Source organism: Pleuronectes platessa, chromosome 6 (assembly GCF_947347685.1).
Source record: "Pleuronectes platessa chromosome 6, fPlePla1.1, whole genome shotgun sequence".
Lineage (NCBI taxonomy): Eukaryota > Metazoa > Chordata > Actinopteri > Pleuronectiformes > Pleuronectidae > Pleuronectes > Pleuronectes platessa.
The window spans coordinates 13303005-13324272 of record NC_070631.1 but is presented as its reverse complement, the minus strand read 5'-3'; the positions used below and the strand labels follow the sequence as shown (position 1 = coordinate 13324272).

Genomic DNA, 21268 nt, shown 5'->3' with positions numbered 1-21268 from the left:
ACATACACCACATACATTCCTTTGACCTCTTTATTACACTCTGTAGAACAGTCAACACTTTGTACCACACATCCCAGCTCCCTGTTTCAATTCACACACACACAAAGTAGAACACCAACAGCAGATAATGGGCAGACCTTGGCCTAAAATCTCTCCCACACAACACACTAAGGCAGCTGCTTTGAGGCAGGAACATTATGACCTCTGTTAACCACGACAACGGAGTGCACGTACGATATCTTCATCACGCGTCATTCCAATAGGATGAGGCACTGTCCCGTCTAGATGCAGCGGCCTCCATCTAATTTTGACCAATCCAAGACGAACCCCAGTCATGCCCAATATATCAATATATAACCTATGTGCGCACTCTGTTTAAGCGCCTCTTTTCCTGTGCAGCCTCCTGCGTAGAACTAGAGACCCATGCATGTTCAATTGCTGGACACCGAGTTTTCCTGACCTGTGACCTCTGAATAAACTTGCTTAATTTCAACTTGAGAACGACGACTCCTCTCCTTTGATTTCCACCCACAACAGTATACATAGGGTTGTAACATGTATACTTGTTTGTATAGCACCTATCTAAACAAGGTTACAAAGTGCTTCAATATACATATATGTTTCTTAAATATACATAAACATCATATAAGTATCCTGTAGAAGTTTTAATAGCCTTTTTGTTGAATGATTCGGAAATTAAGTTTAAAATATTGTTCAACGTCTTCAAAAAACTAAACCAGGTTAGAATATTTACTATATTTTCATTAATGGATGAAACATATGACATTTATTACGGAAAAATACTTTTTGCAATAGTTTTATTCTGCCGGCAGTAGTGATGGCGAGATGAAGCTTCATGAAGCATTGAAGCTGTCCATCGAAGCTGTCCATCCAATTGGTTCACGGGCCGAAGCTTCACTGTGCTTGTGTTACTAGGGATAACATTAAACACGTAAAATATGGACATTTTACTCGCGAGGCTTTTAACGTTACCACATACGTCATCAACCCAAGCCTCAATACGCACTTCACAACAATCTTCCTGGATAACTCGACACACGCTTCAAAGCCTCGACAGGGAAGGACACACATCTGGCCGACAGTTCGTGAACGCGGCACCATTAGAAATGGTGGTCACGTGACAGTGCTCGCGCAGCCTCGGTTTCCGCAGACCGGAGTTCTGCAGTTTCACCGGAAGACAAATGGGAAAACCGCAAACATCCACCGTGACACCTGCGTTACCGCCTCACTGAGCGTGTTCAAAGTTCATTTATCTCATGAGAGGCTCGATGAGGAAACAGCGGAGGAAATAAAACGAGTCTGGGCCGTCCATTACATCACCGCTGAGGTGACGGAAAACAGACGATACCAGGCGGAAGTGGAGGAGTTGTGCCCCCCCACAGCAGGTAAGAGACCTGTCGTCTCTCCTGTTTACTGCACGTCAGTAGTTCGTCTGTTGCAATGAGGGGTTTCTGTGTTGTTGGGACTAGTTTCGGCTCGTGTCCCGTCACACCTCAGCTCCTCAGAGCCATCTTGTACTGTAGAGAAACTGAAACTCTCCGGCGAACGTGTACATTTTAGACTAAACTTGTGCTATACCGATATTGCTCAAGACTTGTATTTCTACTAAAGGTAAGTGTCCCACATTCGTTTTATTGATAAGATATTGTTAACAGCAGTTCTCTAAAGTAAGACCCGCTGTTTCCTTTTTACTCAACTTTATTTCCATCTGTCAGCAAACAGTGACAAAGTTGAATATGGAATCACCTACATGCAGATACGTCAATGACAAAAACCAAAATATAGCAAAGGATAATGTAGAGTAATATAAAGAGTTCAGTGTTTTTACATGTGTGATGAACTTTGTAAAGTTACCCAAATACCTTCTATTCATATTGGTTAAAACATCTATGATTGTAAATCGACTTTTTGACTCAATTAGGTTTCTAAAATTGTACATTTTTCAAACATGGCTGCCATTTACCCCACCCTAATGTTGATTCTAAGTTTTGATACTAGGGTTTTGTTCTCATTATTATTTCTTCTCCACCCAGTTCTATGAGACGGTGAATCATGAGATTAACAGGTGGGTTGAAGGTTTATTTCTTTATTATCACATTCCAGTGGAATTAAGTTGGTCTGGTTTCAATCCCAAGTGTGGTTGGACCTGAACTGGTCCTGTTTTTCTCTGACAGGCCCCCTGAGAGTTGTGGCCGTGCTGCTGCTGGTAGGGCTCACATGGCTGCTGGCAAACACTTTCTTTGGAGAGGATAGTGGCTCAGCTGTGCGACATTTCTTCAGTGGTAAGAGAAATGGATATTTAAATAGAAGAGAAGTGATCAATTGAGTAGTTGATTGACAGGAAATTTGTTGAGCTATCTATCAAACAAGATTGGCAACATTTTGTGGTTGTCACAGATGCATGTGAGGAATTTAGGGGGGCTGGATATTGAATTTCTATGGGTTTTATAATGTTGATCACGCAAAACAAGCACTTAGAAGATGTATCAATGGGTTCTGGGAAACAGTTATTTGAGACACATGTGATAGACTACAAAATGAAGTCAACAGTTTTCAGTAAAAACCCAAAGGTCAAATTCGAAGTGTTGGTCTGTCTAGAAATAATATAAAACACCATTCTGAAATTATACATTATCACTTTGAATCTAAAGCTGGTATTTATAACGTTTTTCCTTTCTTTTTTTCAGGTGCAAGTGAGGAGCCAACTCCAGGTAAATAGTAGGAACAGTATGACATGACTCTCCAGTCACATATCATTTTGATAATGTCGCATTTCTATCTTCCTTCTCATCACCACTGACAAACGTTTTGCATGTTTCAGCCGAACCCCATCCTCGCAGGTATAAATGTGGACTTTCATCTCCCTGTCCCCCAAAACATTTGGCTTTCCGCCTGGTCTCCGGTGCTGCCAACGTCATCGGTCCCAAAATCTGCCTGGAGGACAAGATGTAAGATTGAACGCCTTCTCTCCATTAGTCTGTGTTTGTCCTCCCCCTGCTGTCTCCTTTGTTTGTTTGTTTGGTTTTGTTTTCATTCTCTGTTCCTTTTTTCCTCTGTGCTGTCATAACCAGGCTTCCAGATCTGTCTGGGGAGCTGAATGCAAGTATTCTTTCAGTCTGTCTGTCCGTCACCTCTTTGGTTTTGTCTGTAGTCTTTTATTATCGCTTGTCTTTTCTTAAGTGCCTGGTAGCTAGCGGACATGTGTAGATTCATGTGTACGGGTAACACAAGAGTTCTCCTAACGTGCTTCGGTTAGCGCTTCAACCTCTCGTGTTTATGTCACCCAGGTTAGTGAGCAGTGTGAAGAACAACGTTGGCCGAGGACTGAACATAGCTTTGGTGAATGGTAAGAGAGACAGCCTTGACTCTTTCCTCTAAATATTTTATGCTCTTGTTAATTTTGCTTGAGAACTGATGATTCTTTGTTTCAGGGGTAACAGGTGAGCTCTTGGAAACAAAGAGCTTTGATATGTGGGCAGGAGGTAATTCAATCCATGCACAGTACACGTGTGTCACATATTTCATTTGGTACATATGTCTCAACTGTAACTACCCTTAAGTCAAAGTTCACAGCTGCTTTGATGTTCATTCTCAGATGTTTCTGACCTGTTGAAGTTCCTCCGACCGCTCCACGAGGGGACACTCGTGTTCGTGGCTTCTTACGATGATGCTGCGACAAAGTAAGAATCCATTTCCTCTCACACCTGGGACACCTGGTCGGCTTTGGTGACAACAACTGGCTGAACTGCTGCGGCTCGCGTTGCTGTGTTCATACCACCTGCATGTTGACTGGGGCTCTGCTATCGTCAGCTGCAGACATTGAGTTTGCTTTCAATATTGGCTGTCGGCATTAATAATCATCCAATGGTGATAAGCCGTCCGAAGAGAGGGCAATCGTAACCAGACACCAGACACTTGTTTGTTTTGTTTATCCACATTGAGAGGAAGAGATGTTGACATGTAGTTATGTCAACATTAGCTTAATTCTCTGACTTTATAGTAAACATGTGACCTCCACGTAGCTTCTTGAATAAGATGCAATGGCTAAATTGGTAAAAACAACAATATTTATCTGGTTTTGTTTAGTATGTCTGTGACTTATTTGGAAAAAGCTTATAGACTGAAATCAGTGAATGGTTTTATGTAGTGTTGCTGGTGGTACATCAATACGACTTTCAACAGTTCTCCCTGTCTTTGTTAGATATCCCACATGAAAGATGCCAAATCTCAGGATGACACAGCGCTGCACAGAGGCGTGAACCACATGTGTCACACAGGCAGTTTTGCTGCTCTGACCTGATAATATGGGTCACACACACGTTGCACTGGCACTATGTCCCAAGTGCTAGAAACGCCTCAAATCAAATTCCTTAGCGACAAATTGTTAGTCGTAGATATTTCAAGCAATTACATCTCTCCAAAAATGATTATGTAGCTTCGCTAGAAAGAAAAAGCTTTTTAATAGCACAACAGCAGCAGAGCTTGTGTCCGGCCAGATTAATAAACCAACAGCTGCTGACTGTCAATAATTCCTTGTTGCAGTCAGGAATGATAATGTGACAGTGTGGTTGACAGCGTGCTGTTGTGCTGTCAGAATGTTTTAATTTGACATTTAATGACATCTGGTGGCTGAGTCCTTAGTTGACAAACAATAATATTACTTTCAGAGTAACAAAATGAGCATAACCCTAACCTGACGTAGAAGTATTATAAGGACTTCATTAATTTCAACATAAACTGTAACCTTTGAGCCCGAACTAATAATTAACGTGCCACCGTGCCCTGGCAGGATGAACGACGAGACGAGACGACTCTTTGAGGAGCTGGGGAGCACGGCTGTGAAGGACCTGGCCTTCAGAGACAGCTGGGTGTTTGTAGGTGCCAAGGGCATCGAGAACAAGAGTCCTTTTGAGCAGGTATGTTGCAATTACTACCAGAAAATGTTCTCACCAGACGATATTATCAATCCATTTACAATGGCGTCATGATACATAATTAATAAAATGCAGCAGAATAATTAATTGATGTGTCAGAAGAGAAAGTCTTGTAATTGTTGTAGTTTTGTTTAATACTGTGAATTGTACTACATTTGACAACACGTGATGAAGGGTTACGCTTCCAATATCAGAGATAATGATAGTAGTAGTGTAGTGATGTTCACCAGTTAAAGTTACAGGACGTTGTGATAATCAATCAATCAAATTTTATTTGTATAGCCCGTATTCACAAATTACAATTCATCTCATAGGGCTTTAACAGGGTGTGACATCCTCTGTCCTTAACCCTCAGCAAGAGTAAGGAAAAACTACTAAAAACCCTTTTAACAGGGTAAAAATACGTAGAAACCTCAGAGAGAGCCACATGTGAGGGATCCCTCTCCCAGGACGGACAGAAGTGCAATAGATTATATGATTATAGAGTATACACTGGAAAAGAGTGTTGCTTGTTTGTCCCTTTTTATTTATCAACAATGATTATTGTTCATTGTCTGAACTCTGTCAGGTTGAGCATAGTCGAAAGGCATTTGATTATTACTGTGCACATTATTATTATGAGTAGCTTCTAACCCGTTAGAACCTGGTTTTGTTTAAATTGCTTCGGTTTGTCTTATGTTTGTTTCCATAAGCGCATGAAGAACAGTAAGAGCAACAACAAGTACGAAGGTTGGCCTGAGTCTCTGGAGATGGACGGCTGCATTCCTCTTCGACCACCGCTGGAAGGATAACTGTGCCATGCCTTCCATCACACTCACTTCACTAGCACCTGCAGAGGCAGCAGTGGATCCAGATGACTGTTAGAAAGCTAAGGAGCTGCCGAACGACTGAAAAACCCAGAGTTTTTGTGCCACGTAACCTTTTTTGAATTTTTCTTCTAATGGGAGAAAGGAATGCTGACTGAAAAGTTTGTCTACAGACTTGACATATTTATAATACCTGGAACCTGTTGTGGAAGATGTGTGCATTAAAAGGTTTGTGAGCACCTTTCGAGTTGGTAAAGAAACTTGATAGGCTGTATGTTTCATGACCAAAAAGTAACACATCTAGTGAATGAATACAGCTGGAGTAGGTCTTCCAAAGTCATTGTAGAAAAATGGACACATCTCCTCTCTTCAAGTCTGCCTGCGGGGTGTCATTGTGAGCTTGAGTGACAGGATCATGAGGTGTCGTAACCGGCAAATGGAAACCTAATCCACATCAGCACCAGACAAATATCTGAGGTCCACTAGTAGTTTTTAAAAGTTTTGCTACGGTCCTTGTCTGTGTGGAGATTTTATATTTACATCTGTTGAAATATGTTTTCATCCCGTGGTATATACAAGGCTATGATATTGTTATGCATAGTGGTAGATGTCATTGTTTCCTAAAAACCCATAGCAGTTATTGCTTGACACGTTTACAGGTTCTTTAAACAGCAATTATTCATATTACTTTGATTAAACCTATTTATTTGATGACTTTTATCAAGACACAGCAGACTGATTGAGTGGATTCATCCAACACTGCCCATGGTTTTATTGTTTTCATTTTCCCACAGAGTGCTTTGTTTAAGAGGTTCAGCCTAAATGTGTGTCTGTCTTTAGTTTTTTAATTTTTTGGGGGAATGTATCCACCTGGCATTTTGCAAGCCGAACGTGAAGGAAATATTCAACAGATAGAAACACTAAAGATTATTTATGTATGTTTAGAAGTCCATTTCAGCTGCATTTTCCTGGATTACGTCATATTACCTCTAAGTGTCATTGTTCTTTCTTAACAAAGCATCCAGGTCTGTGTTTATATTGTGACAATGTGGATGAATAATAATAATGAATTAAATGATTGCCCATGAATTGTTTGTGTGTCTTTATTTTGGATGAGTGGTCGTAAGTCAGCTGAGGTACTTGAAGAAATTCGCTAGAGGGCGACACAAATCCGAGTGTCAGTGGGGTTACTCGGTTCATTCCGCCCGGGGCATGTTCTTCACCCAGCACATGTCAGGCTGTGGATCAACGCTGCTGACCACACGTGGAGGAGTCCGGGTTGATCAGTGAAACCAGAGGCAGCTCAGAACCGCGCGGATCACGATGAACCGCCGACCTGTGGCGGGGTCACGATAAAACAAAGAACTATTCCGTGCTTCCATTGGCATGTGTTGCGGGGCCTTCACGTGTCGTTAGAAAAAATGCGTCATTGCGAGTTGCGTGTTAGCCCAACGACCCTAATTATCTTGAAGGACCATGGCTTTTGAGATTTTTCAAAGGGAAAAGCAGTTATAGGAATAGGAACAAGGTTTAAAATAAGATGCACAATGTTTAATTTCACATTGGGGAATTTAATTGCCATGTAAAAACGAGAACCATATAAATACATTTACAGACTTAATTGTTCAAACAATAAAAATATTAGAGTAAAGAATGTTGGAATAAAATGTGATCTACCTTTACTGAAAATGTATTGGAAATGTTTACTGAATTTATTTATAGATTATTGTCATAAATATTCATAAAAATATTCACGATTCCATATACTCACACCCTGAGCAGTAGGAAAAGTAAAAATTATATTTACCTCAGTGTTTCTATTATATGCAACTTTATACTTCTGCTACTCAACATGTTATTGCCTGTTGCTTTTTAAAATGTCTTTCTTTGAATACAAAAATTGGTTAAGATGAATAACATCCTGTAATTTACTCGATTAAACTATAATAATACTGATTTATTTGTATAGTGGTTTAAAAAAAACAAGTGATAATGTGATTCAAATACAGGAATACGTACACACAAACAAACATATATAAAGAATATAAACACTGTTGTATTAATTGATGGTAATGAGGAAAGATGGGGGCAAAGACTCCTGTGCAGTAACTCAAAATGCAGCCTGTTGCATGAACTGTTCAAATTTCCTGTGTGTCCTGACCTGAGTAAAGATGGCATCTCTATGTTTGGGTCCAGGTATTTGTTATCATCTCACTGCTCCCATGTTTCCTTTTTATTGTTCTACTCCTACATGTTTACAGACATCTTTATAGATGTATCGTTATGATATAACGATACAAACTGTATCGTTATATCATATGATTATAAATTTTGTCGGCAAAGTGAACAATTTGTTAAAAAAAATCATATAAAAGATTTAATTAAATAATAATAATAATCCTTACAATTTCAATAGCACTGTCTACCAGTGCCTGTCAGTCCTCGGGCCCTAATAAGCCCAAGTATATACAATCAAGCATACTCCCATACACATATCATCGTACCTTATCATTTCTTATCTTATGTTGACATATCTTGTTATAACTTATCTTATCTTGTCTTGTCATATCCTATCTTATCTTATTGTATCTTTCATATTTTGTCGTATCTTATCGTATCTTATTGTATTTTTCATATCTTGTCGTATCCTATCATATCTTATTGTAAATCTCATATTTTGTAGTGTCTTATCTTATCTTATTTCATCTTTCATATTTTGTCGTATCTTATCTTATCTTATCTTATCTTATCTTATCTCATCTCATCTCAGAGAAGCTGTAACTTCGGACGCACGTGAACGCAGCACCACAGTCATATAAGAAGCAGCTTTACAGGCTCCAGCATATGGTCTGTGGATTAAACACGTCGCGCTGCTGCCCTCTTGCGGTGGATTGGCCCAACTGCTGCTTCTATTCAGGAGGAAGATGATGAAGATGAGCCCTGTGGCAAGTGGGGGCTGACAGGCGGAGCGGCTCAGTCCACACGAGAACCTGCTGAAGGCCGCCGGAGCCGCGCGCTGTAAATTATGTACATAAGTTACTGACTGATATATTCGGGCCAACGCGTGAATGTTCCGGCCGCGCAGCGAGGCTGGGAATCGGTGAAGCAAACGGCCCGAGCGTCGCTGGGACTGGAACACTCGTCCGCCAAGTGCCCCGCGCCCGCCTCCCCGCACGCACGCCAGCCGAGGCTCGACGGCTCCGCTGGGGATCCTCACACCGACTCCGCCGCGAGAGAGCGAAGCCCGGGTGAAATTTAAGGAGGAAAACAAACGGACGGGTGTTTTTTGTCCTCCGATGGGTTTATTTTTGTAATTGTATTTTTATCAGCATCCGCGGGTGTGGAATCTTTTTGTAGAGACAGAAAGCTCGTTGTAAATCGAACGTTTGTAAATAGCTGCAGGAATAAAGAAGTGAGTTGTCCGTAGCTGTCTGCGCTCACCGGCTTTTTTAATTTTTGCTTTTTAAATACATCTACGGACCGACCGGCTACCATGTTGCATCGGGGTGAGTGATGTTTGTTGTTATCTTCTATCACAGATTGTAAACATCCATTTCTGTTGATTTTGTGATCCCTCATGAGACACAATTAACCTCATTATCCACTCGGTCTCTTATTGGGTGTTTGTCTTCTCCTGTGACGCCTTATTAACGTGAAAGAAATCAAGTGAAATCACTCCAGTCAAGTGCAGAGCTGTGGGCTGACTCACCGACAGGCCCACAGACACCACACCGTCCATCCCCATCCCTTGGACGGTGTGTTCGGGTCCCTGCAGACCAGGCAGGGTGGGTGGGTTTGACAGGGGGGATTTGTTTGATTTGTGGCGATGGTCTCGGCCGCCTCAGACACAATGTACTCGCCCTGCACGGTGACTGTACTCCTGTGTCTTCCAGCGTTGGCATCGCGTTTATAGGGTCAGCTGAGCTGCATGCCAGCCAATAGCTGCACTTCATGGTGCCTGCACATCCAGGCACCGCTGTGTTGCATACGCTGTAGCCTATAAATAACGTGCATTAATTGCATTTTGCTTCAGAGACACGTAGTTCTACAGGACCGGTCCCATCGTGGGGTCTTCGGGTTAAACAGTTTGCACAACATGTCTCCTGTAAGTAGCAAAATCACATGAATTGATAGCTTTTTAACGATTGCTTATGGATGTCCATAAATTATGTATAACACTAAGCATAACCTCCCCAGCTCCTGTATTGATATTATACATACATAAATAAAAAAGTTGTGTCTGATAGTCCCACTGAGAGCAATAGTGAGTTACTCAAAACATTAGAGAGGATGCTTCCTCTGCAGAAAACAGCTGACAGCCGCTGAACGGCTAAAATCAACACTGATCTCCGGCTTCTCCACCCTCCATCAAAGTTCACACACCATTTGCGGGAATGAAGGTGGGGATCAGTCGTTGATATGAGCTCCAGGAGAAGTAAAGCCACTTTGGCACCATGTAATCCTAATTCATCATTGGTTGATTAAGGCGGTGTCCTCTCTCACCTGGATTAGAGGGATCCTCTGGTAGGGGGCTGGTGCTGCTCGCTGAGGGGAATAAAAGAGAACAAAAAAGGGGGAGTTAGATAACACATGTGCTCTCTGTATCTCCCCCTCTCCCTCTCTCTCTTCTCTCTCAGTGAACAGAACTCTGTGTGTGCTACCTACAGTCCACTCTCCCATGCTTGACCTGGATTGGACAAAAGTCCTCGTTGTGATTTTCAGCCTTGAGTTTCCCCTAATGGGGAGGAGAACAGTCGTTGAGTGTTTGATTCTAGTGGTCCAGCGTTTGATATTCTTCTCATCAGATCGCCCAAAAAGCGCTGTCAAAACCTAAGACACACGGGGAGGCAGCGTGTGCTCCACCAAGTCGTGTGATGGTTGAGAGGAGGGAGCGGTTAAGGAGCCGGCTTGAGGTTGTTATCCTCTCTGGTTCGAGTGCACACACTTTGATGCTTTCCAAGGTGAACCCTTCGATCTCCTCACTACAACACTTGCTGGTGGGTTCCTTCTCTTCCCTCAGTGTGCATGTTGCACAGCGCTCATCCTGAACCTTGTCATTCATTCGAGCAGCGCCACACAACCCTGGTCCGATCGCCTCTTGTTTTTAATTGTGACTGCAGCACAGACAGAACGTGTGTCCTTTGAAGGTTCACACCTGCCACTTACAGTTATGTGTCCTGGGGACGACGTAGGGCCTTTGTTTTGAACCTGGTCAACAGCTGAGCCGCAGGATTTTACAGGCAGTCCTCTGATGCTTCACATTTGGGCCTGTTTGAATTCTGGCCTGCAGCTTTCAGAACCTGTGGAACCTCTGCCCTCACTCCCCCACACAGCTCGGCCTACATCTCCTCTTTAAAGCTCGGTGGGACTGAATTGGAAAAAGTTGCACATTAATCATCTGGAGGAAGGTTGTTGTATAGTTACAGGCAGGCACTGCTTTGAATATGGTGCAGACTTCTAGCAGCAGCAGCCAACTAAGTTCAAGCAGACTTTTCATCTGTTGAACCGAGTGATGAACAAAGGGATTATATGCAAACTACTGTAGCTGGAAGTTGATGAACAATCCTACATGCATACTTCCTGATAATACCCTTGTTCTATTCTGACTTTACCCGTGAGTTCTAGTTGACCTGTTGCACTTCTTTTAGGTTTACATTTCGACTTTTATACTATTAGTAATAGGCATATACATTTGGAAAAGTGTTTAAAAGAAAGAAAATCTGCTCTAAATAGTGGCACCCATTAGAGCGGCTCAATAGTCCCCCTCAATTCAAGCAATCTGCACCAAATTCCACACACTCGTTAATATCAGTTCCCTAAATGTGCCGGATTCTTTTCGAAGTATTTCCTGGCAAAATTCCCAGTTTGGCCCCTTATCCTGAGTTGAATGGGTTCTTCCCTGACACACTAAGGTTCGTGGAAATCGGTTCATTTGTTTTTTTGTGTATGTTTTCAAATAAACAAACCAACCAATAAAACAGTTAGGGCTGAAAGGTAAACAATCAGAGGATACTAATCCTGAAATTCGATTAGATTTCTTTTCATCATCATTTACTCAGCTGATTGTTTTGATGATTCATTTCATCCACCTGTTTTCGTAAAATGTCCGTCACATTTTCCCCAAGCTCTCATGCGCGGACACTCGCGTTACACTAGCAGCGAACTCGACACATCACATTAACACAATTTGTGTGTTTGTGCCACGAATCTGTGACACTGGACACAGCAACGGAAACTATTCCTATGCTAATGTAATCACCTCGTGTTTTCAACCTTGTCCAACCACTAAAAGCATTCTTCCTCTCCTCTCCTCTCCTCTCCTCTCCTCTCCTCTCCTCTCCTCTTCCCTCCTCTCTTTGCACAACTGTAGCTGCTTTTGTTCGGGCAGAAATTTAGCTATAGTCACTGCTTTCATTCACACAAACATTGGCACATATTTTATCAGGCAAAATCCCACCCAGCCCCCTTTTTTGTCTGTGCCACCCCCCTCTCTTTATCTCCCTCTTGTTCTCTTTCACACACACATTTTTTCCCACCCCTTCTGCTCGCCCCCCTCGCGCCATCTCTCCTTCCCTCTCTCCCTCTCTTTTTGAAACTCTGCTGTGCGCTTGCTCCCACCGACTACAATCCCTTCCTGTCCCCCTCGCCACTTTTGATTCACTCTTTTCATCTACATGTCCCCCTCGATTGCAAAAAAATGCCACTGTCTGCGTGCACACACTCACACACACACACACACACACACACACAAAAACAAGAGTCCCCTGCCTCGTCCTTTGTCTGCCTGCCTAATTTTGCAGCCGCAGTTTGGTTCCACAGGATTAATGTGCATATTGGGCCTCTCTCTCATTTCGTCTTTATTGGGCTCAAAAAAGTTCCAGCGAAAACAAACATGGCTTCCTGTGGATTTTTTTTAGAATTTAATAGATATCACAAGCCCTGCACTCGTGAGGCAAAGGTGTCACAACGATGTTCACTGCACTTGTCAGAAATGCTTGGCAGCTGCAGGTGCTCTCACCGTGCAGGAGCCTCACAGAAGCCTGGAGGGCAGGCAGAGTGCAACACGTCATATGTTCGGTTCTCATGTACTACAGCACTGATGGACGAGTTAACAGAGAAGGATTTCCAACGTGTGAGTCTGACGCTCGCTGGAGACACTTTGCCGCCGGAGCGAGATGTCACAGTTTCAGCCACAGCGTAGGTTTTTCGTTATCCACAACTTTGATTCACCACGGTCGCCCACATGGCCGGTTGCTTGGTCATTTGGCTGGTGTCAGGAAATTCCTCTTAGCATTCTTTCATTGAAAGCGGACATGCTGTTCTGGTGCCAGTGAGGGTTTGCTTTTAATAGATACATATGTGTGTGTTGGTCCATGTTTTAAAAAGTGTGAGATGGAGATAAGGAGTGAAACCCAGTTTGTCTGAACCTGCTGTGTGAGTTGGTATCACACAATCTGTGTGTGGGTGTGTGTGTGTGTTTGTGTTTGAATGGGAGACTGGGCGGGTGTGAGAGACAGTGATGGGTTTGAACGTGTTTGATGTACTGTGATAACTCTGTCCGGTATGTGGCTTTCATGGGAACTCCTTGCCCTGGGGACATTGGCAAATAAGCTCCTGTTTAAAGGGCAACTTCCCTCTCTTTATCGCCTGTTGGTTTTCCCCTTTTATGCTCACCACATCCTGTTAGCCTTTACCTTTTGGGTCTCACTGTACACTACAGTACACCCCCTCTGGATCACCCAAACACAAACTATTTTCCTTTAGCTAAGTATTCATAGAGTAGAGCGGCGATCTGTTCTCTATCAGTGCTGAAATGAGTGGTTGATTTATAATTAAGACAGTTTTGATAGTTTTTTTATATAAAATATGTAACAATTCTAAATAAAAAATGTCTAAAGCAGACCTATGTAGTTTATGTTGTAAACTTGTTTACTGACCTGTAGGGTTGCAAAATTCCAGGAATATTCAAAGTTGGAAACTTTCTATGGGAATTAACGGGAATTAACAGGAAATTGTGTGGTTAATTTATACTAACTGTATTTACCTTGTCAAATACAGACATAAATATAAACATTTGTTTTGTCATAGGCTGATTTGAGCCCTGAGGAAACTTTGGGCACTTGACTATATGCTTCTGGATCTGTGTCATTCTTAACATGGGTCTTTGCATCGTATTTGCAAATGTACACAGCCTTTCCTTCTACATTGGCTGGGGTGAAATGTCTCCACACAGGAGATAGTGCATGTGGAATTGTTCTGTAGAATAAGATGAGATAAAAGCTTGAAAAAAAACACTAATGCAATGCTAGAGATATAAATAGTTGGCCAAACAATTGGAATCGTCTTTAAAAATATTTTACAATTGATGGATAAATGAATGGAAAGAGGCTAGATGGACAGATGAACAATCCTCAATCAGCATGTTAATATACTTTCCCCACTAATCTCATAGAAACTTACCTGAAATTTACCGGAAATTTTCCGCCCCTTTGCAACCCTACTGTCCTGATCCAAAATGTTCTCAACAATATGACAAAGGAAAAACAAACTGCTAGCCAGTGAGCTGTTGGTTCATTGCAATCTTTTAACGACGTGAATGAAACTTAAATACTTTACCTCGTCCGTGAACATTTTTTGCGCCTGAGTCACGTCAAGTAGATTTCATCGGCAATGCGGATGGTGACAACAACTCCTATGATCCTACACTGCTTCACCACCTGAACAGCCAAAGCTTCACATTGTACTTTTAATGACCCTCAGTGATCCTACACTGAATATCTTAGCATTTTCAGTGGTTGGTTTAACTATTTGATTGCATTGTATTGAATTCAGGGACATGTGACGGGTATATTTGAATGAATATGAAATATACAATTAATAAACAGCTTATTCGATTAATCAAAATCAGACCATAACTGGAGATTTTACTTTACAATTTCAATTTGAAGTCTCTCCAGAGTATCAGAACATCAGGGACTTAACATCAGGATGGCTGTTTGGTAATATTGAATAAGTGAATGAGTATTGATTTGTCACAAATATGATTAAGTGAATCAGCCAAAAAAAACATCCATCCATTTGCTTATTGTATTTACGCATTTATAAGTTTTTCACCACAGTTCACAGAAAGATACTTGACATCTATATATATATAGTCTAAATCGATATTCTAATTTAAAATGACAGTTTAACGTAACAGGTGGCATATGTTGATTTCATAATTAGTGTAGTTACACACTGTTATGCGGTGTGGAGTGTGTTATGAGAGGCCATTGGCTTGATCCTAATTAAAGTTGTTTCTCAGTGGGTGTGTCTTTGTCTCTGTAATGTTGCCGGACTAGAAACCTCTCTTGTTCCTCAGGAGCCTCTAAGCAGTTGGTCCATATCGGCCCAATTGTGTTTTTAATTTGATTGACAGGTACTAGCATTGCACGTCGGAGTCCTTTGCTTTGAGCCTGGAGAGACAACAGGCCTGATGTGAGTGCTAATGACTGCGGTGTTATAAAGGAGATAATAGCTCCTGGGGGCCGCTAGACGAGCCCCTCGTGGTCACGGTGGGCTTTGCTCATTAGAATTGAAGAAAAAAGTCTAGACTTCATGCTGCAGCTTCGACTGAGGCTGTCTGGCAGGGAGGAGCGCGTTTCAGGGGTCAAGACTGTACTTGTGAATACCTTCATAGCTAAGAGTGCTGTAACCTTAGACAGGAGTCGGGGGGCTAAAAGCAGTGGTTCTGGACAATCCCACGTGGTCAGTAGTTAAGTAATATGTGGTGAGTTGGGAATTAATATGCAAATTGTCCTAAGGCCCAAACGCGACTGCACTTTTTACTTTTTCATTAGCGGCACTATTTCACTCCCAGGACAACCACATTCCTTCAGTGCAGCTTTATGTTGTTGGCATGCATTAGCGTCTTCTCTTCCTGTCTGTTCAGCTCCGTGATACATGCCGACTTTATTGCTTTTGCCCAATCATCATTCCACCCTGTCTTGTATGTACAAGCTCCAGAGTAACTTCAGACTCGTTGGGGTCCTCCACAGATCACTGTCAGCAGAAGGCCAAGGAGATACAACACCTGTATGAACATACGGCACACTCTCACACACAAACCCAAACTGGGAATGAGCCACGGTATTGCGGGGAGATTGCCATGTCACAGTGTTTGGTTTCACCTGCTGCTGCCAGAGGAAGGTACAGAGGACCAATTCCAAATGGTCTCTTAGCACCGGGCCTGAATGGGTGACTGGGTACACACTGAGTTACACTGTCGGCTGACGCCCGCTCTGTTGATAATCGTAATCATAGTGTGTGTATTTATGAGCCCTTTGTTCTGGATGTGTGGCAGTCACTCTACTACAGTTGGAGAGTCCCCAGTCTCCCCCCCAGTGTATGAATTATTCACACTCTACTGGCCTATAGTTCATCATCCATATTTAATGGTTGGGATCGTGTACTTCAAACTGCAGCTTTCTGTTACTAATGGAGCTGTTGAACACAACTTAAATCACAAGATGCTGATGAACGCACTGAGGGCGTTTGTTGACCATGCAGGCTCGGGCGATATTCTCAGGAGACTCTGGTTGGAACTTCAGATTTAAGCGATCACAACAGCAAAACTTTTGTTCGGCAGAAGAAATATGAATACTGATATGAGTTTTGAAATACTCATATACATACTGGTAGTAGTTGGCTGTCAGAGTCCATCATTATTTCAGGTTTCTTGAGCAAACATCGAGTGCTTTGCGATATGACAAATATTAAATCAAGATAGTCGATGTTGACAATTATTTCAGTAATGTCACATTATTGTTAGAAAGAGTGATGTTTGTGGAGCTTTTTTCAATGAGCAGAGAATGACGCACACTTGATAAAGAGCAAAACACATTTTACAAATCTGAGCATTAATCTGAATGCTGTGAAAAGTCATCAGAATTTAAGTCTCATAGACTTTTAGGTGGGTTTTATTTATTTTAACACTCATTTCATGCTTCTTTCGAGTTTAGAATTTGCTCATTTTTAGAGAACTGTTATGATTCATGCACAGTTTGTAATGTCTCATTGTGTCATAGTTGTTTTTCAACCATGCAGATATTAGCACATATAACTACAAACAAGACCAGCGTGTTACATATACTGATATATGAGCCTCCAAACACCCGGCTCATCAGCTTTGCTGTAGAAACTCTATACCTACATGTCTCAGCCTGTAGTTAGCAAGATCACGCAGGGTTATGAGGTTTATGTTCAAAACATTTCTAGTGTCTGAAGTTTTAACCCTTTGTCTTATTAAAGGACATATTTGCACCGATTATGAACCTCCTCAAAATCTATACAGATAAGCTTGCTGAATTAGTTTGACAGGCTATTCGAACTTTACGTTATTTTTGCAAATATGAGCAGTGTTTGGTCAGAGAAGAAAAAGCTGATGAAACAGTTATAACTCTTACTCCCAACTGGAATGTTTCAGCATTTCATGTCATTTGGCGACTGCGATTCTCCTGTGTTGAAGATTTATTTTGTGAAGTTACAACTTGATTTCTCAATTTCAAATGCCGAAGTCGCTGAACCCCAAACTGCACCTGACAGCTGTGTGATTGATGTGTGATACAGAAAATGCTGCACATAGACGTACCGAAGGTGTGTGTGTGTGTCTGTAAAAGGCAAAACTCTACTATAAAGTGCTATTAGTGGTCATCAAGAATGGTGAACTGCTAAATAAATACATATCATTTACAGGGCAGCCTCTAACCTATTTAGATGCAAGCAGTGTCTGACTTTCTCATAGAGAGAGAGTGGAAATAAAAATGAACAACATGACATCTCTCCTCTGACTGTCTGAATATTAATGCAATGTTTTGTTTATGTCTTGCAGGGTTCACTTGAAGATTTTCACTCAACAGTTTGAAAGAAAAGCGCTGCAGCTCCCCAACAGATAAAACTCCTGGTCGGGTGTGTTTTTGAGAGAGCTGGGAGACGTGTGGCTCTCTTTGATTAGTGCTGCATCTAAGTGGGCTCTGAAGAAAATGTAGGAAATGGTTAGGAGGAAAGTGAGGACAGAAACTATCATCCTGCAGCTGTGGTCTCACCCTTCTGTTTCTACGGTAAATCTTCAAAGAAGAGGAGAGAGAGAAAAGGAGAAGGGTCAGTAGTTTGACCAGGGGAAGGCTTCAGGCATTTACAGCACTGGAAGGACTGCCCGAGAGACTGGAAGGGGTGAGTGTGTGACCACAGAAGGAGAGAGACGGGGACTGACGGAGGAGCAAAGGTTTGGAGGAGGCGGAGGAGGAGGTCCAGGAGGGGTGGGAAAGGCCCTTCCCCATGGCTACTGACCCAGGAGAGCCCACAGGCACTGAGGACTCCTCAGAGAAACCTGATGGACAGAGGAAAGAGGACACGGAGCGGGAGGGCCGGGACAACCAACAGTGGGAGAGGACACAGAGCAACCCGTCAGACCTCTCCTCCGCCCAGACTCCAGGGAGGAGAGCGGCAGGAGTAGATGATGGAGGGATCCAAGGAGGAGGAGGAGGAGGACAAGGGGAAGCCAGCAAGGAGAGAGAGGAAACCATGCTCAAACCGATTTCATTCTACACACGCTCCTTGTCCGTCGACACTGGTCAGAAGCAGCTGAGGAGGGAGAAGCGTTTCTTCAGGAAGAGCGTTGAGGTTTGTGAGGAGGACGATGAGCCTGAGGTGACCCCTGAGGCTGCCCACAGTGCCCCGCAACTGGAGCTGCGTTCCTCCGACTCGGTCTTCACCAGCAGTGTCGAACAGCAGGGGGCTGATGCGACCTGTGCTGCGCTCTGCAACGACCCATCATGCGTCAGCTCCAGTCAGGAGCCTGGAAAGGATGTTCTTTCGTCCCTAGCCATCCAGAGGGGGAAGGAAAGGGACCGTGAGCTGGAGGAAGAGGCAGAGATGAAGGCTGTGGCCACCTCTCCTGGAGGAAGGTTCCTCAAGTTTGACATAGAACTGGGAAGAGGAGCCTTCAAAACAGTTTATAAAGGCCTGGACACCGAGACCTGGGTAGAGGTGGCTTGGTGTGAACTCCAGGTAAGACAAACTCTTTAATTGTGATTTCTGATCTAACTGGTATAATAAACGGAAAGATGAAATAAACCTCAAATTATCAATGCACATAAAGAATCCAGACAACGTGAGAGGTGAATGTAAATCTATGGAAACAAATAATATATAAAAATAGAGTGAACTTCAAACCCAGCGTTGTGCTTTGGAAGTGAATATCATTAGATGTGTCCCAGGAGCCCTTTCTCTCCAAATCGGGGAATCTCAGCACGTCGTGTGTTTGCTTTTCATACTGTGAGATGGCAGTTCAGTGGAGACAGGGGTGAAGAGGAGGAGCATCGCTTGTAGTTGAGTGACAACACAAAGTGAAAATGGAGGCTTTGCTTTTCTAGGGCTGTTATAAATAATAGAATTGTAGGCTGGGAGCACTTCTTGTTGTTGTAAGAGGATATCCTATTAGATACAGCATTTTCCTGCAATGGCCTGAATTCATTCATAAAATGTAAGGAGATTATTCACTTTAGGGGATTTTATTATTGAGACTGTGTGTTAGGTGAAGGGTTCAAATCCAGGAAAGGGTCTCCTCTTTAATGAGGATTAGGGTCTCCTCATTGCTCTTGAGAATAAAAATCTTGTTTTTACGTATGTTCTCTAAACTTGATTACTTTATATAGAAAATTGCTTTTAATCAAGCATATTGTGTCATTAATCAAGCAGTTGAACACACTGTGAAAGTAGAAGTTATTGTTCTGCCTACTCTTGCCCAGTGTAATGAGGTTTGAAATGGAAATATTCATCTGAAAAGGAAGCTTTGAAAAGGGAAGAACAAATGTGGGTGTAACAACAGCAAACATCTATGTCACGAACCCTCACATTATTGCAGTAGGAGGGAAATAATGCAATATGATGCATGTTTCATACCAGAGCACTGCCGTGGTCATTATGCTCGGACGTAAGGGGAAACATTGTTAAATGGTGCAGATTCAACATGTGGTGGGAGACAGACTTGTGGAGGAGAGAAGAAACGCATCCCTCTGACTCTTGGCCCCACAATAGAGAGCAGTGTTATGCTAAGCCCTCTGATTTGACTGCTGGCTTTGTGTGAGAAAAGTCAGTCATGTGTTTGGTTTGCAGCTAATTCCCAAAACAAGAGCCTTGGCTAATCCTTGAGACCGGCCTCTCTCTGTTGGACTAACAAGCAGCAGGCATGTCCCCAACACCTTTTCTGGTTTTACTCCAGCACGTAGTGAATCAGCCTCACATCAGCAGTCGGGCTCTGGTGACGGTATCTCATATTGCCAAGGATCCCCCAGCAGACTCTTTCAACTGTGCTGCATTTAGCCTTGACCCAGGAGTGTGAGCAAACCTAAGCTGGTAAAAAAGACAAATGTAAAAAGTGAAACAAGATTAGGCTTAAGCTGATTGTCGCACACATATTGCAACTGCGATATCCAATTTTCTCTCCACAAATGCATTGGGTCAAACTAAATCCCACGATTTCTACTTGTTATCGCATTAGCAATTATGTAGCACGAGGACATTAATGGAAAATCAATCCGCGACGTCAATTAGTAAAACTCTGTGCATATTTTAGTGTGTAATTATATTTCCTTACAAAAACAAAGGCACACGAAACAGGACAAGAGCAACAAGAAGTGCGTGCTAGAAAGAAAAGAGACACAGGGGTTGAAGGTGAGGGAGACACAGAGAGAGACGATGAGCCAAACAGAAGATTACCGAGGCATCCCTCCTGCTGAGCAATCGTTTCGCTAATGCTAAGTTACCACATGCAGGGAAGACACATTAACAAACATACACCCACACACACACACACACACACACACACACACACACACATGCGCGCGCGCGCGCGCGCGCGCACACACACACACACAGACAGAGCAAAGTGGCTTGGTCACACACCTATTGATAGATCCAGTGCAGGAATCTTGTCAGTCCGGTCGCTTGATCTGTACTTCCTCTTCCACTTTACCAAAGCTTTTACATAAGATGGAGGATAGTGATCAGAACATGAACAATAGGATGTAATTAGCTTGCTGTGTTAATAATGATAGAATTGATGCAAGCACTAATTTGTAATTTATAATGACTGGCAGTTTTTATAAGCCAGTGCTTGTGGATGAATCTCAGTTAAGGGTTAAGATCTTGTCTACTTTTACCTCCCCCGAGGAGGTTATTTATACACCCCTGTCCGTTTGTTTGTTCCTTTTTATGTTACTTTCTATTTTAAGATCACGCAGAAAGGACTTAATCGATTTCCACGAAATTTGGTGGAAGGATGTGACTTGGTTCAGGAAGAAGACATTAACTGTTGCTGCCGATCCAGATCACGGGGCGGATTTTTAAAAATCACTTTATTTAATACTGCAAGACCATTATTCAACAGTTTTCCCAAGAAACAATTAATGCTTCTCAAAGAAAAAGATCAGGCACACTTAGGGAACTGATATACTGATATATGTACTC

General features: G+C 42.5%; 2 protein-coding genes across 9 annotated transcripts in view; both read left to right on the top strand.

Moving 5' to 3' along the window:
• Positions 1-1134: 1134 nt before the first annotated feature.
• Positions 1135-6850, top strand: fam3a (FAM3 metabolism regulating signaling molecule A). 2 transcript variants are annotated; one of them, XM_053425216.1, is made up of 10 exons: positions 1135-1406; positions 2055-2086; positions 2196-2303; positions 2709-2732; positions 2843-2969; positions 3309-3367; positions 3453-3503; positions 3617-3701; positions 4811-4937; positions 5648-6850. In XM_053425216.1, exons 2-10 carry the CDS (start codon positions 2074-2076, stop codon positions 5744-5746), a joined length of 693 nt encoding a protein of 230 aa, XP_053281191.1. In that variant the 5' UTR covers positions 1135-1406; positions 2055-2073; the 3' UTR covers positions 5747-6850. The 2 variants fall into 2 exon arrangements, with proteins under 2 accessions (XP_053281191.1, XP_053281192.1); XM_053425217.1 differs by lacking the exon at positions 1135-1406 and adding an exon at positions 1413-1632.
• Positions 6851-8934: 2084 nt separating this feature from the next.
• The window catches only part of si:dkey-151g10.3 (serine/threonine-protein kinase WNK3), a 36866-nt gene continuing 24532 nt past the window's right edge, over positions 8935-21268 (top strand). For 5 of the 7 annotated variants that reach the window (XM_053424311.1, XM_053424312.1, XM_053424314.1 and 2 more), the window contains exons 1-2: positions 8935-9267; positions 17631-18808. In XM_053424311.1, coding sequence (XP_053280286.1) covers positions 18077-18808 — 732 coding nt within the window. In that variant the 5' untranslated portion in view covers positions 8935-9267; positions 17631-18076. The remainder of the gene's footprint in view (positions 9268-17630; positions 18809-21268) is intronic. The other 2 variants (XM_053424316.1, XM_053424315.1) reach the window with 1 other exon arrangement.

Bases quoted from the DNA above. Each gene is read 5' to 3' on its own strand.
- fam3a (XM_053425216.1), top strand. The intron at 2,304-2,708 runs GTAAGAGAAATG...TCTTTTTTTCAG, and splicing joins TGTGCGACATTTCTTCAGTG to GTGCAAGTGAGGAGCCAACT. The intron at 3,702-4,810 runs GTAAGAATCCAT...GTGCCCTGGCAG, and splicing joins TACGATGATGCTGCGACAAA to GATGAACGACGAGACGAGAC.